This window comes from Pipistrellus kuhlii, unplaced genomic scaffold (genome assembly GCF_014108245.1).
Source record: "Pipistrellus kuhlii isolate mPipKuh1 unplaced genomic scaffold, mPipKuh1.p scaffold_m20_p_7, whole genome shotgun sequence".
NCBI lineage: Eukaryota > Metazoa > Chordata > Mammalia > Chiroptera > Vespertilionidae > Pipistrellus > Pipistrellus kuhlii.
The window spans coordinates 16,824,278-16,838,754 of NW_023425573.1; the positions used below are offsets into that span (position 1 = coordinate 16,824,278).

Below are 14,477 nucleotides of genomic sequence, written 5' to 3' on the forward strand. Positions count from 1 at the left end.
GGGGAAAAAGTCCCTGCGTCTTATGGTCCAAATATAGCCTACACATGTACTTTAAAAAAAAAGTTTTTTTACTTGCCTGGCTCTGTGTGGTCTCTGTGTGCTTGCCCGGCTCTAAAATGGTTCTAAATGCTGCTGTTTACTTTACAGGGTTGATTACATGTGTTTATGACTGTGATGTTGGGTTTTAATGCACATAAAATATTTTAGGACACTATTTGTTTCAGAATCTTTTTTTCTTCATTTCCCTTCTCTAAAAACTGGTGCGTCTTATGGTCCGGTGCGTCTTACGGTCCGAAAAAATATGGTACTTTTAATTTCAGATTAAACATAGCAACATGTTTATTGAGCAGTACTAAACAAGTGTGAAATGCTGCTTTCACTTAAAATTTCAAAGCAAATCCTCACTGCTATTATCAACAGGTCTACCTACCATCTCTCTGACAACTTCATTCTCAGATATGCCAGGTGAGCATCTCAAAGGTGAGAGCTCATAAACACTAAAAACAAAATAGTCTTCACTGCAAAGGTATAGCTAATAGAAATTACCTCCTTCTCGCCACAAAGAAGCAGATTTTGAAGACTCAAAATTCCTAATCCCAATTCCAAACGGAACTAAAATTTATACTTTATTCGGTCAACTGAATTAACAGAATCATGAACCTTGTGGTAAAAAGATAGTCCCAAACTGTCAGCAATGCTTTCCAGCAGGCCAGAAACTGTGAAGGATCTCAGTTAAAAATCCTCACACCTGCCGAAACTGGTTTGGTTCTGCGGTAGAGCGTCGGTCTGCCGACTGAAAGGTCCCGGGTTTGATTCCGGTCAAGGGCATGTACATTGGTTGCAGGCACATCCCCAGTGGGGGAGTGTGCAGGAGGCAGCTGGTCGATGTTTCTCTCATCGATGTTTCTAGCTATCTCTCTCCCTTCCACTCTGTAAAAAATCAATAAAATATATATTAAAAAAAAAAATCCTCACACCTGTAGAAAACTTAGAACTCTAGGATATTCCCAGGAGATATCTAGAATAAATCATCCAATCCCCATAAGAAAATAAAAGATAAATACATACAGACATACAAATAAATTTTCAAAGGCGATACTGGAATTCTTTGGGATTTCAACCTAATCCTATGGTCTGAAAAAAAGCCAATGTCTTACTGTAGTGTGGACAAGTTTATACTGCTTCCCACTTCATTAGTAGTTTAAAATACCATTACACCATGCTGTTCATTAAATCATTATAAGTAACCAGACTAGTAGGGACACATTAATGATGATAAATAATACATAGGCATGTATAGGGAAGCAAAAAATGTGCTCAATCTACCCAATGGAGGGTCATCTTTAGTTTTTAAATATTTGAGGAAAATGAAAATAGTCAAAAGCCTATGTATTAATACAACTAAAGAGAGGAGAAAAACAGACAAAGAAGAACTGTAGGCCTTAGGAATACCAGCTATCTGAAGCCTTCTCGTTTTATGATGTCCTCTAAGTCACCTTGTGAGAAGGAAGCAGAGACCATGCTGAGACAGCCGCAAGACAATCAGGTGAAGTGGAGATCAATGTAAGCCACGCAGGACAAAGAGGCGGCTCTATGTCAAGTGAATGCAATCCCCAGATACTTTCCATTGGAAGTATCCAAGGCTACATTTTTCTAGAGCAGTTTCACAGAAAAGTATACAATAGCCCCAATGTATTAGGAAACCTTCATGTGCCCCAAGATTTTCAAACAACTGATGTTTATAAATCCCCCCCCCCCTTTGTTTCAATTACACAGGAAGCACTGGCTTTAAACGAAGCAATTTTGTTATAAAATAAAAATCACCATATAGCATAGCAATCACCATTAAATGTTTGGCAGAAATTTTTACTTTTTAAAAAGATCTTTGTCTAGCATGACACCATCTGATGTTGTTTGAAGAGTTAATCTTAACATATCCATACACTCTTTCAACCTGGGATCAGATGTTCGCAATCCTGTAGATTTGAGTGCCTGTTTTTAAAAAAATAAGAGTTTGTAAATATATAGTGCAAATAATGTATACGCTTTTTTCAACTACAAGTTTTTATTCCTGTATATAAAACACTTCTACCCAGGACCTAAATATATAGTATACGGAATTTTATTGTCACTATTACACACTTTGTGGATAAGTTTCTCATTCTTTTTCTTTCACTGATTAACCTTGAAATGAGCATAATGAAAATTTGAAAACAAGAGAAATAGTGTCAGTCAGAATCTACATGTCAAATAACCTTTAAGACTACATTTCAATATTTCTGTATTGATTCAGTACTGCTGATTTTTAAAAAGTTTTAGAGAAGTATAAAAACTTACTGTAATAAATTTATGAACAGGTATTTTCTCTTGTCCTTCTGCAATTGTATAGAACAGCAAGTCTTCCAAGCTAGGTAACAGACCCTGTTTTATTTTACTAAAGGGGAAAAAGAGAAGAGAAAATTAATCCTCATGTGAACATTCTAAAGGATTTTAGCTATATCCATTATTAAATATTCATTGAACCAGGCTGAACTGATCTACTCATCAAGACAACTTTAAGTGCCGATTTATATTAAACCAGTATTACTGAAACCACACTGAAAAACAATAATGATTCATTCTTAAATACAGATATTTTTTAATCCCAGGTTTTAAAATCTTGATGACCATTTCTAGTTGTGCTAATGCCTAGCCATCTGTTATGTATGGTGTACCTTCCTGCACAATACAACCATCCAATATTAATTACAGAGCTCAGCGAATGTTCGGGCAAGTTGTCAAAATGCTGCTCTTTTTTAAAAAAATGTATGACTATATTTACATATCTATAACAAAAGCATAATATGCTAATTAGACGGGTCGTCCTTCTGGACAACCTTCCAGAGGAAGCTGGGGCTGCGAGTGAAGGCAGGCCTACTCTTGCATGAATTTTGTGCATCAGGCATCTATTGTAGTTATTCAAATATTTAACCTGATTGTAAAATCTAAGGGAAAGAGAAATTACAATATGTATTGGATAGGAAAGATGAGCACAAAAGTTCTTGAATCCTGGCTAGGAAAGATGAGCACAAAAGTTCTTGAATCCTGGCTATAATACTTAAACTGAGTTACCTCTCTGTGATTCTGTTTCCTCATCCGAGAAAAGGAGATCTCAGAGTTATTGTTGACTCATTCAATATCTTTAGAACACTGCCTGCCAGAGATAAGTACTCAACTGATGGTAGTAGTTACAGTTACTAGTTCTAAAGTGTTCTAGGCTTACATATCAGATCAAAAGCCACAAATCATAAAGACTGTAAGAATAAAAATTTTACCGTAAGTATACATTAAAATCTTAATTAACTGATTAGTTAATATAATAAGATGCTATGATCAAACTTTTAAACAAGAAAGGAGTTTTTCCTAATCATTGAAAAGCTTTCAAGTAGGCCTTGGTCAGGTAGCTTAGTTGATTAGAACCTTGTCCTGATACACCAGGGTTGAGGGTTTGATCCCAGTCAGGAACTACTATACAAGAAGCAACCAATTAGTGCATCAATAAGTGGAACAAGTTGTTTTCTCTCTGTGTTCCTCCCCCTCTCTCAAATCAATAATAAAGTTAAAAAAGAAAAAGAAAAGCGAGTTTCAAGTAAATAAACTACAACGAACCTATAAATGTCTTTTTTGGGGAGCCCCAAAACGGAAAATAACATGTTTCATTATTCTGTCCCAACAATTCTATCATAAGCATTATAGTGATGTTATAAGGATTACAGATCTAAGACAGATTAAGCCATTCCCCACCCATCACTATTTAACAAAATGGGGGTGAAATATATACATTTGTGTAGATACTTATATGTGTGTGTATATGAAATATTCTGGAAAAGACTTTAACCGGTATTTCAAGAAAGCAAGAGAGAAAATTAGAAAGGAAGGAGAGAGCCCGGACCGGTTTGGCTCAGTGGATATAGCGTTGGCCTGCGGACTGAAAGGTCTCGGGTTCGATTCCGGCCAAGGGCATGTACCTTGGTTGCGGGCACATCCCCAGTAGGGGGTGTGTAAGAGGCAGCTGATCGATTCTCTCATTGATGTTTCTAACTCTCTATCCCTCTCTCTTCCTCTCTGAAAAATCAGTAAAATATATTTTAAAAAAAGTAAGGAGGGAATACTTCTTTCCTTAAATTCAGACATTAACATTAAGTCAGTTCAGGACTAGCCATTATAGGTATAGGAAAATCCTATAATTACACTTGTAAAATAAACTATCACACAGCATAAGGATGTTTAAAAATTGTGTTTTTATACTGTTAAAAGGAGCTTTTCGTCCTGATTGCTATGGCTCAGTTGGCTAAGCATTATTCCAGAGCACATGCCCAGGTTATGGGCTCCATCCTCCAGTAGGGGGCATATTGAAGGCAGCTGATTGATGGTTCTCTCTCATGGATGTTTCTCACCCTCTAAAACCAATAAAAACATATTTTAAAAAAGGAGAAAAAAAAAGAAAAGCTTTTCCAGGTGTCCAAATATGTTCTCAATACTTTAATATGACTGACCACATGTATTTAGTTATTACTTAACATAATTACTTCCCTATTATTAGTGATCCATATATTTCTATCTTAAAAAAACAATAGAATATGGAGTTGGTCCACAAAGCATATACATTTATACATGCAATTATAAAGTTTTTCCTAAAATGTTAAAGTTGATTTTAATTTACAGGTGTGTTCAAAGATGTTACAACTTTTAGTTTTTCAAGTCAACCTTAAAAATATACGAATTTCATGCCAACGTTTAAAAACAAACACACACACACATACCCTAATTTAATGACATATCCTGGATATATAATTATTCCCTGAAACAATTTTGGCTCTTAAAACTTTTAAAAATGTATTTGCGATATTTTAAAAATAAGAGCTAACATTTACCAATCACTTTGTGTTATAAATTCTCAGAGCATGCATTCTGTCTAATGTAATGAATGCCTCCAACAATTTTATAACAGAAGGTACTATTATTACCCAAAATACATTATGGTTCTGGGTACATAGAAGCTCAATAAATTTATTATTTGTTAGAAGGTGAGGAAATAGAGGCTCAGACATATGAAACTTCCCAAGACTGCATAGTGGCAGAGAAGGGTTTCTCTTATTTCAAACCGTTAGCCACTAGATATTCTGACTACCAAACTTACTAGTTATTATTACTTATATAAAGTACAATGTTTCTTGGTCTTAACCTGATGTAAAACCATTAAAGTGTTCAACAATACTAATGACTTAATTTTTAAAGGAAAATTGAGCTAGCTGTCAAAAAAGTCAGTGAAAAATAACACACAGATTATTTACAGAAAATGGTTTGTCAAATAAATGACAGTGGTAATTAAAAAAAAAACCTTGCAGAATAAGCTTTCCATGTATTTATCACATCAGTAAATGGTTTTTTGCTTTCACTAAAAGCTACATAAATAACATAAAATAGAAATACACTTCTTTCCTAACTGGTTTGGCTCAGTGGATAGAGCATTGGCCTGTGGATTTAAGGGTCCCAAGTTCAATTCCAGTCAAGGGCATGTACCTTTGGTTGCAGGCACATCCCCAGTGGGGAGTGTGCAGGAGGCAGCTGATCGATGTTTCTCTCTCATTGATGTTTCTAACTCTCTGTCCCTCTCTATAAAAAAGAAATCAATAAAATATACTTCTTACCTTACGGTACCATAGTGCAAAAAAATTAATGTGATTATGTTATTCCCTACCAAAAGAAGTAAATTTTTACTTGCTTTTAAGGAAGAGACTAATTTTTATCCACAGGGGAGATCTAAATCATCTTTTAAAAATACCTCACAAAATAAATGGTCAAAATTAATTAAAAAATAAAAATTAGTTTATGACACTCAGAAACTACAATAGGATGTACAGATTAATAAATCCAAAGAAAAATCCTGTTTCATACCTTTTCATTCCTTTCCTTTTTTTCTCCCTCATTACCTATGTAGGCCTTTAAAAGCTCAGAGCCTGATCAGAGACTGTTAGCTTCAACAATCTGGTGAACAAATCAATGTACAGATTCTCACCAAACTTTCAACCAGGTAGAAATTACTACAAATACCTTTTCTTGTCCCTTTTTTCTCCCTAAATTGAACTTGGCTTTGTAGCAACACTTCACAATAATATATTTTGCTATTAAAATTCAAAAACTAAAAACGTAGTTTTCAGTAACGTATATATTAAGTAGAAAATCCTTTGAGAAGTCTTTAAGTTTTAATGACAAAAAAGATTATAGCAGGCTTTCAAACTAACATCAATTATTAATAAACCCGAGTGATCCCTCCAGATACCCTAGGGAAAAACATAAAATGGTTATGACACTCAGAAACGAAAATAAGATATACATAGATTAATAAACCCAAAGAAAGGCCCATTTCATACCTTTTTATTCTTTTCCTTTTACTCCCCCCCACTCCCTTTAAGATCTATTCAACATCCATCACTTTGTTCCTTTTTTCCATTCCTTCCCCTACTTTCCCCTCACAAAATACCTGCCTAAAATAACAAATGATTTTTGTTAAAAAGTGAAAAAATTCCCATGTATTTAACTGCCATCCATGACATGTAGAGTGTTATTAATTGCTGCTTACAACCTAAATGAAGTAGAACACGTACGTAAGGAGGAACTATAATAAAGGGACTATGGAATCGAATCACTGAAAAGTACTTCACTGGCGTCCAGTAAGGCCAACCTTTTTGAGAAGATGTGGAATCTGAGCTACACTTGCAAGATGGGCAGCAGCTGGAAACATGGCAGCAAACGGGAATTTCGGGCAAAGGAAATAGAACCACCAAAGCAATGAAGGTACGCACTCACTGGTGTTTATAAGGAGCAGTAATAAACAGAGCATAGAATGTATGAATTACGGTGCCGGTCACTACCTATGTGTCCATTAAAATACCTAATTTTCAGGGTTAGAAGAAACTACCACCCCCAAGTGATCTTTAATTTTAAAAATGTTTACTGACTGATTTGAGAGAGAGGGGCTCAGTTGGTGGAGCACTGTCCTGTACACCAAAGAAGGTTACGGTTTAATCCTGGGTTGAGGCGTGTATGGGAGGCAACTGATGAGTATTTCTCTCTCCACCTACCTCTCTCTCTCTAAAAATCAATAAAAACATATCCTTGAGTGAGAATAAAAAGTAATATAAATATGTAACACATTTTTTTGTTTTTATTTTTTAAATATCTTTTATTGATTTTTTTACAGAGAGGAAAGAAGAGGGATAGAGAACTAGAAACATCAATGAGAGAGAAACATTGACCAGCTGCCTCCTGCAAACCCCCTACTGGGGATGTGCCTGCAACCAATGTACATGCCCCTGACCGGAATCAAACATGGGACCCTTCAGTCCACCCCTCTATCCACTGAGCCAAACCAGTTTCGGCTAACAGATTTTTTTTTTTTTAAAGGACTTTCTGTTCTTTTATCTTAAAACCCTTCAACAGTAAAGCAAGCTGGGTAAAACTGTCCCCAATTAACAGATAGGACAGTCTCAAAGTCAAGCAGCATGTCCAACATCACACACAAGTGGCTTGGCCAGAATTAGTCCTGCAAAGTTGGTCCTTGGTTCAAAGTTCTAGATTCTACCCTCTGTGTGTGGACAAAGGAGCCACACACTAAGCCTGACAAGCTCAGGGGCGCATGGTGGGCCTCACCAGTCCAGAAGGAACTACGTGGGGAGGCCTAACGAAAAGCAGGCCATGGTGGGCAGCTGCCCTAAGCCTACAGCTTCCTTGACAAAAATCCAGTTTTACCCTTGAAAATGTTACCTGATTAAATTTCTGTTCTGTCTTGTTGAAACTGCATCCTGTACTAAGTGAGGATGAGATTAAATTAAATTAGGGCTGCTGTTCTGATTGGATTTTATTGAAATGTATTCAAGAGCAAGCTAAAGAAGAGCAAAAGCCAACTTTCAGTGAGGAAATAACCAGGCTGTTCTATCAGCAGATGGCCATTTGTCCACATACACAGCTTTAAGTCTAACAGTGGAAGGGGCAGAGGGAGGCATGTGGATGTACCATAATTTAACTCCACTAATGTGGAACACAGGTTTTTCCCGAGTTTCTCCAATATGCATAATACTGCACCAAAATATTAGTAAATAATTCTTCCTATACCTCAGCTTACTTTGCTACCCTATATTCCTAAAAAGGTATGAATATATTTAAAGCTCTTCATACAGTTTAAAAACTATTGTTCAGAAAGTCTGTACTCAAAATAACCTCAGCAACATGACATCTTTATTTTTTTTAATACATTTTATTTTTTTACAGAGAGGAAGGGAGAGGGATAGAGAGTCAGAAATATCGATGAGAGAGAAACATCGATCAGCTGCCTCCAGCACACCCCCACTGGTACATGCCCTTGGTACATACAACCAAGGTACATGCCCTTGACCGCAATCGAACCTGGGACCTTTCAGTCCACAAGCCAACGCTCTATCCATTGAGCCAAACTGATTTCAGCAACATGACAACTTTAAAATTTTCTTTGGCCTGCACCAGAAATTAGTATGCAAAAAATATTCCTAAATCCTGAAGGCTACTAACTTTTTGTTCATTATGCAATATCAATAGTTCTGTTTTAAAATTAGCATTTTCACTTATTTTAGTAAGCAATAATGTTACATACCAACCAGAGATCCTTCCCAAAGGAAGCCAAGCTTACATTAACATTTTGCTGCTACCACTGTAGGTGGTCAGAAAAATCACAAGTGCAGCAATGACTCATATGCACTGTTTCATAACCAAAGCAATTTTACACCTTTGTCGAATCCAGGATAACATCGTACTGACAGTCTCTCTACCTTTAAGTGCTTTATCTCACTTAGAGATATCAATTATTAGTAACTATTTTTGTTAATATGTAATTTCATTAGGCTTTCTTAGGAATTTCTCTTTTTAAAAAATAGGTTTTTATTGATTTTAGAGAGAGATAAAAACATAAATGATGAAAATCATTGATCAGCTGCCTCCTGCACACCCCACACTGAGGATCCAGTACACAACCCAGGTATGTGCCCCAACCAGGAATCAAGCTGTGACCTCCTGTTTCATAGGCTCAACCCCTCAGCCATGGTGACTGGGTAAGCATTCCTCTTAATAGCAAATGACTTAAAGGGTGAAAAGGCACAGACAAGGGATCATTGGGGGGAAAAGGGGACATCTATAATATTTTCAACAATAAAGACAAATTTTTAGAAAATGATGGGCAACTCCTTGGTTTAAATAGAATTTAAAGATTGAGCTCCTTAAAGAATGCAAATTCTACAACTAGACTTTCAGTTTCTATAGACATAATTTTACTTTACCTCAATACTGTAAGAAGGAAGTAGTGGTGAGGCTTTTTACTGGTTTCAAATAACTTTGTAAATCTCAAAGTAACCCACAAATATCTGCAACAAATTTGTCTTCAAGGTGACCTCTATTTCTTCCAAACTAAAATAATGCCCTACTCCCCAATTACTTTCCCTACATACTGCCTCACACACACACAAAGATTAAATTCTATTTGGTAGTCCTATCATGAATTACTTGATTCTGAAGTACACAGAATCTCTGTAAAACAGTCAAGCCTGGAAACTAGAAGTTAAAATTCAAGGAAACTAAATTTCAGGGTCTAATTCATGCTCTCTATCAGTGAACTTCACCTAAACATTAATTAGTAACATGTAGTTTGTTAATTACAGATCGTATACTGATATATCCATGGCTAACTGGATGTGTGGTTTAATGTAAACATTAGGCAGCAAAAAATGTTATATGTGATGATGCCATTAAAACAAAACTTAAGCTCACTGATAACCAGTAAAAATTTTTAGTATAATAAATCACAAATAAAATGACTGAGGTTCAATGAAAAAAATATTTAATCTCAAAATTAACTGTACTTTCAATTTGATTTTAGCTTGTGAACTGAAAATATGTTCCCTTTTACAAAAAAAGCAAATAATTAAACGATCATAATAGAATTTGTCATCTATGTCAACAGATGGTTTTTTAAAATTCCAAAATATATTATCTATATCTGCTAAATATCATCTCAACTTTATTATCAGTATTGTTCTATAGACCTAATTCAATGTTTATTCAATGCATAAGTATTTAACCTTACTTTGAAATTCAATCCTCAATAGAATATTATGATCCTAGGGCCTTTGCTTTCCATTTATTAAAAATATGAACTTCCAGCCTGGCCAGTGTTGCTCGATGGTTGGGCAGCTACCTATAAACCAGATCTCTGTCTGATTCTGGTCAGGGCACAGGTCCAGGATGCTGGCTTGTTCCCCAGTAGGGGGCGTGCAGGAGACAACCAATCAATGATTCTCCCTCATCATTGATGTTTCTCTCTGAAATCAAACATTTTTTTTTTTAAATATGAATTTCCAAAATAAAATCACAGTATCTGAAGATAGAGGAAATCACTTTTGCTGTCACTTTCACTTTTTAATATAGTATTTTTAATTATTCCAATTTTTAAAATATTTTTGAAGTGCCGTGACTTTGTATAGATGAGCAAACATGCAATTATTGCACATAGGTACGTAATTTTTAACAAGATACTACCAAACTGCCCTCCTAAAATAGCTGAACTAATTTATACTTCTACCAGCAACATAAGAGTTCCTACTTCCCATAATCTTTGCATCACTTGATTTAACTTAACAAGTCTGCCAATCTGATAGAGTAAAAATGATCTCACTGGTATTTTAATGGAATACTTTCAAAGTTGTACCCTGTCTGAATTACCTATTTTCTAAAGAGCATACTTGTGATATTTTCCCAGCCTGGTCCTTCTGTTATATCTCTTTTCCTTTCTAATTAAAAAATAAATTGCTCAACAAAAAGTAACTTAAAATGCCCTGTTCTCACTTGCAAATCCTTCCCAGGGACCTAGAATATACACACTTCTAGGCTTCATAGAAACGAAGCATGGCACGCTTGACAAAGAAACACTGTGATAAAAATGACCACGTAGAACAAGCATTGGTATAAAGGTTAATGAAGAATCTTTAATACGATAGCATGCTCTGTGACTTTTAACACTCATTCCAGTCCATATTGGTTTTCTGAAAGGACAGTGACTTTTTTAAATTAAAAGTCTATAATTATTCTCGAAACAGTATGCAAAATAGGTTGAAATGAGACAAAAGAATGGATGCGAGGTTGTCTGCTCTGTGGAGGTAAATGTGAGAGAACAGCTTGGAGGAGAGATGGAATTACCTACACGAAAATGATGTGTCAAAGCTGAGAAAAGGGTATGTTCTTGAGAAGGTAGACAAACAGCAAAGCAGCCAAGGCCCCAGGCTCAGGGCTTACCCAGGGAGCAAACCCTGAGAGGCAGGAAAGCAAGCAACAACTTAAAAAACGAGAGCCAAGTAAAGTAGTTTTCAAAATAAGAGAATGACAGAAACAATTAAATAAGAGCACTACTTGGAAAACTGAGCAAAGATCATTCCATTTTCCATGAGATATTTAAGAGTAGTCCTAAAATTCAAAGGCCAATGTCCTTGTCAGGTTGTACAATGAACAAGCAATTTCATTCTGTTGAATAAACAGTTATGTTGTATACAACACATGCCAAACACTGTTCTAAGGAAGCCCTTTACAAAACGTTAACTCGCTTTTCACTTGGCTATTTCTTTTAATAACCCTCCATAAAACCTGGCAGTCCTGAGTGAGGACTGGCATTCCAGGTGGTTTGCGGCTGGAAGGATGACCTATGCTTTGGAAGCTGAGCACCAGAAAGGATAACAAAATCAATGGGAAGCCTCCCAGAATAAGGCAAAGGGAAAGGAGGAAAGCTACAACTGGAAACCAGAACATTCAGAAAAAAGGATCTTTAACTAGATAAAAAAAAAAAAAAATCTTTTCCACGATCTCAAGCCAGTGCTCTTCACTTTAAATGTAAACTGGAGACAGCTGGCATTCACTCTTGAAATCCTTGATTGGAAAACTATCAGGATCTAGGCATACCTCACTTTATTGCATTTAGCTTTATTGCACTAGGTATTGAGGTGGTGCTGCTTTTGTTTTGTTTTTACAAACTGAAGGCAAGAAAAGATTTCTTGACCAACGAAAAGATTAGAACTTGCTTGTTAGTGCAACATTTGCTTTATTACAGTGGTCTGCAAGGTATGCCTGTAACTATAGTACCTGAACCAGTCTAGCCTATTTCTCCAAACTTTTAAATGAGGTAAACAAGACTCTCTTACTGATCACTCAAACTCCAGGGCATCTGAGCAAATAATCTTGATGGATCCCTAGCCCAGGCGGATTTTCTCTGAGGTCTGGGGAGACTAGGAGGACATTTGCGAAGGGGTTGTCAGTAGGTATTAGTCAAAATAGGGTTTCAGTCATTGCCAGGGTTTCAAAGTTAATGGTATTATATACCATTTTAAATGCCAGTAATTGCATTTTGCCATTCTGTGACTTTGAGTACAACTATTTAAAGTAGTTACACGTCTGGTAAACCAGATGATAAAGGTAACATGAGATTAAGCATACCCATTCTAGTCCCTTAAAAAAAAAAACCACAAAGAGGTGGAAATTTAACAAAAGTCTAGCTTTTTAGATCTTGAAGGGATGTGAGTCATCTAACTGAAGGTATTAAATGATGTGCCCAAGGTCCTAAGGCTACTCTGTAGCACGTCATCATCATGAAATACCAGACTTTGCCCATCATCAAGTGATTTAAAATAAATAAATAAATAACATTTTTCTTCCAGTTTGGGAAAACAACTTTAGCTTGGAATGTTTTAAGAAGGTGCCTGCTTCCATTACAGGAAACATTAAGCTGACCTGAGATGGAAAGGATTAAGAATCACACTTTCAGTTTGACTTAAGGTAGTATGGGGCTGGAGATAATGTCAGTACAGTATTAGAAAAATAGCAGGGCATGAAGAAAACACGGGTTGTGTCCACTTCTGTTACACAGGACAAAATACCCGGGGAACTGCTTCCCAAACAGGGAAAGGAAAACCAGGTTTATTTGAAGACTAAATGGCTGTGCGGTATAGATGAGCTCACATCCTATCACTGTTTTAATTTTTCAGTTAGTGTTTTACCGGCCAAATGTCGTCTTCCTTACTCTAACCTTAAGAAAAACCAAAAAAAAAAAAAAAAACCTCGCCCATCTCATGCAGCGCATCCGGCAGGCCAACGCCGGTGGTCCCCAGGGCGAACAGGTGGTCCGGACCGCGAGCCCCGGCTCCTAGGCCACATGACCCTCTTGCCCCTAATCTCCTTTCGGAAACCTTATTTCCGGCGCCCCAGATGGCTCTACGCAGACCTGAATATTTCCACTCTGGAAACAGCGAGAATGCTCGGCCACCTTAGGTTTCCAGAGAGATGGAGGCAGCGATGGGAGGAGGGCAGGCGGAGGACACTGGAGCCTGGAAAAGCGACGAGTCCGGGAGGAGCTGGGCTTCGTCCCACGCCCGGCTCCTGAATGTCAGCCGGCGGGGATGTCCGGGGGCATCAATCGCGAAGCCTGGGCGGGAGCCCGGGTGCTGCAGCCCCAGCGGGGGGCGCGGACACGCAGCGCCAGGCCATGCCCCCGGCCCCTCGGCGGCTCCCCGCGGGCGGGCGGGCGGCCGGCCGGCCGGCGCCCGGCCGGGAAGGGAAGTGGGGGCCCGCGAAGGGGCGCGGGCGGCGGCGGCTGGGGCGCGGCCGGGCCTAATCACATGGCGCAGACGGCGCAGGCCGCCCGGCATCTCTTTCTTTCTCTTCCGCCGGTCTCCGCGCCCATCCCGCCCCGCAACCGGCCGCGCCCGGCCGCGGGCCCCGCCTCGCGGAGACACTCACCTCTCGCCGGAGGCCGCTAGCTCCTTGGCCTCGCCGTGGCCGAACGCGTCCGTGTCCGCGGGGCCGTCCTTGGGGCCGGGCGCCGGCGGGGCGGCGGGCGGCGACGCCCCGGGCTGAGGGTCCTGCGGCTGCGGGTCTTGCGGCTGCTGCGCGCCCGCCTTGCCCAGCTCCCGCAGGATCTCGGAGGGCGAGCTGGACAGGCCCCGGGCGCCGGGCCCCGCCAGCCGGCCGCCCCCGCCCCACCGCGGGCAGAGCCGCGCGGCGGCAGCGGAGCCCGCGGCCACGGGCCCCCCACCCCAGGCTCGCCGGTGGAACGTGGCGAGGGGCTGCGCCCGCCTCAGGGCCGCGCTGGCGGCGGCGGCGGGCGGCCTCAGGAGGTCCCGCAGCAGAGCCGACCCTCGGAGCCGCATCATGCCGCCCGCTCAGCCCGCGCCGGCTCGACGGGGAAAGATGCTCGGGGCGTGGGCGGCCGCTCTTCTCCCGGGACCGTCCTCCCGCGGGGCGGCGAGAGGACAAGTGAGGACAGGGCCCGCGACGTGGGCGTGGGTGGGGTTGGCGCTCCGCGGCCGCCGCCTCCGAGACCGACTCGGCCGCCTCCGGCTCCGCTGCTGCTGCTCCCACCGGCGAGGGCTGCG

At 39.6% G+C, this 14,477-nt stretch overlaps 1 protein-coding gene across 7 annotated transcripts in view; it reads right to left on the reverse strand.

Moving 5' to 3' along the window:
- The window catches only part of GLS (glutaminase), a 61,536-nt gene extending 47,060 nt beyond the window's left edge, over positions 1–14,476 (reverse strand). For 5 of the 7 annotated variants that reach the window (XM_045575286.1, XM_036422114.2, XM_036422115.2 and 2 more), the window contains exons 1-3: positions 13,843–14,473; positions 2,338–2,434; positions 1,871–1,992 (exon numbers count right to left, since the gene is read on the reverse strand). In XM_045575286.1, coding sequence (XP_045431242.1) covers positions 1,871–1,992; positions 2,338–2,434; positions 13,843–14,255 — 632 coding nt within the window. In that variant the 5' untranslated portion in view covers positions 14,256–14,473. Of the gene's footprint in view, positions 1–1,870; positions 1,993–2,337; positions 2,435–13,842 lie in introns of all 7 variants that reach the window. The other 2 variants (XM_045575285.1, XM_036422111.2) reach the window with 2 other exon arrangements.
- Between the last annotated feature and the right edge of the window lies 1 nt (position 14,477).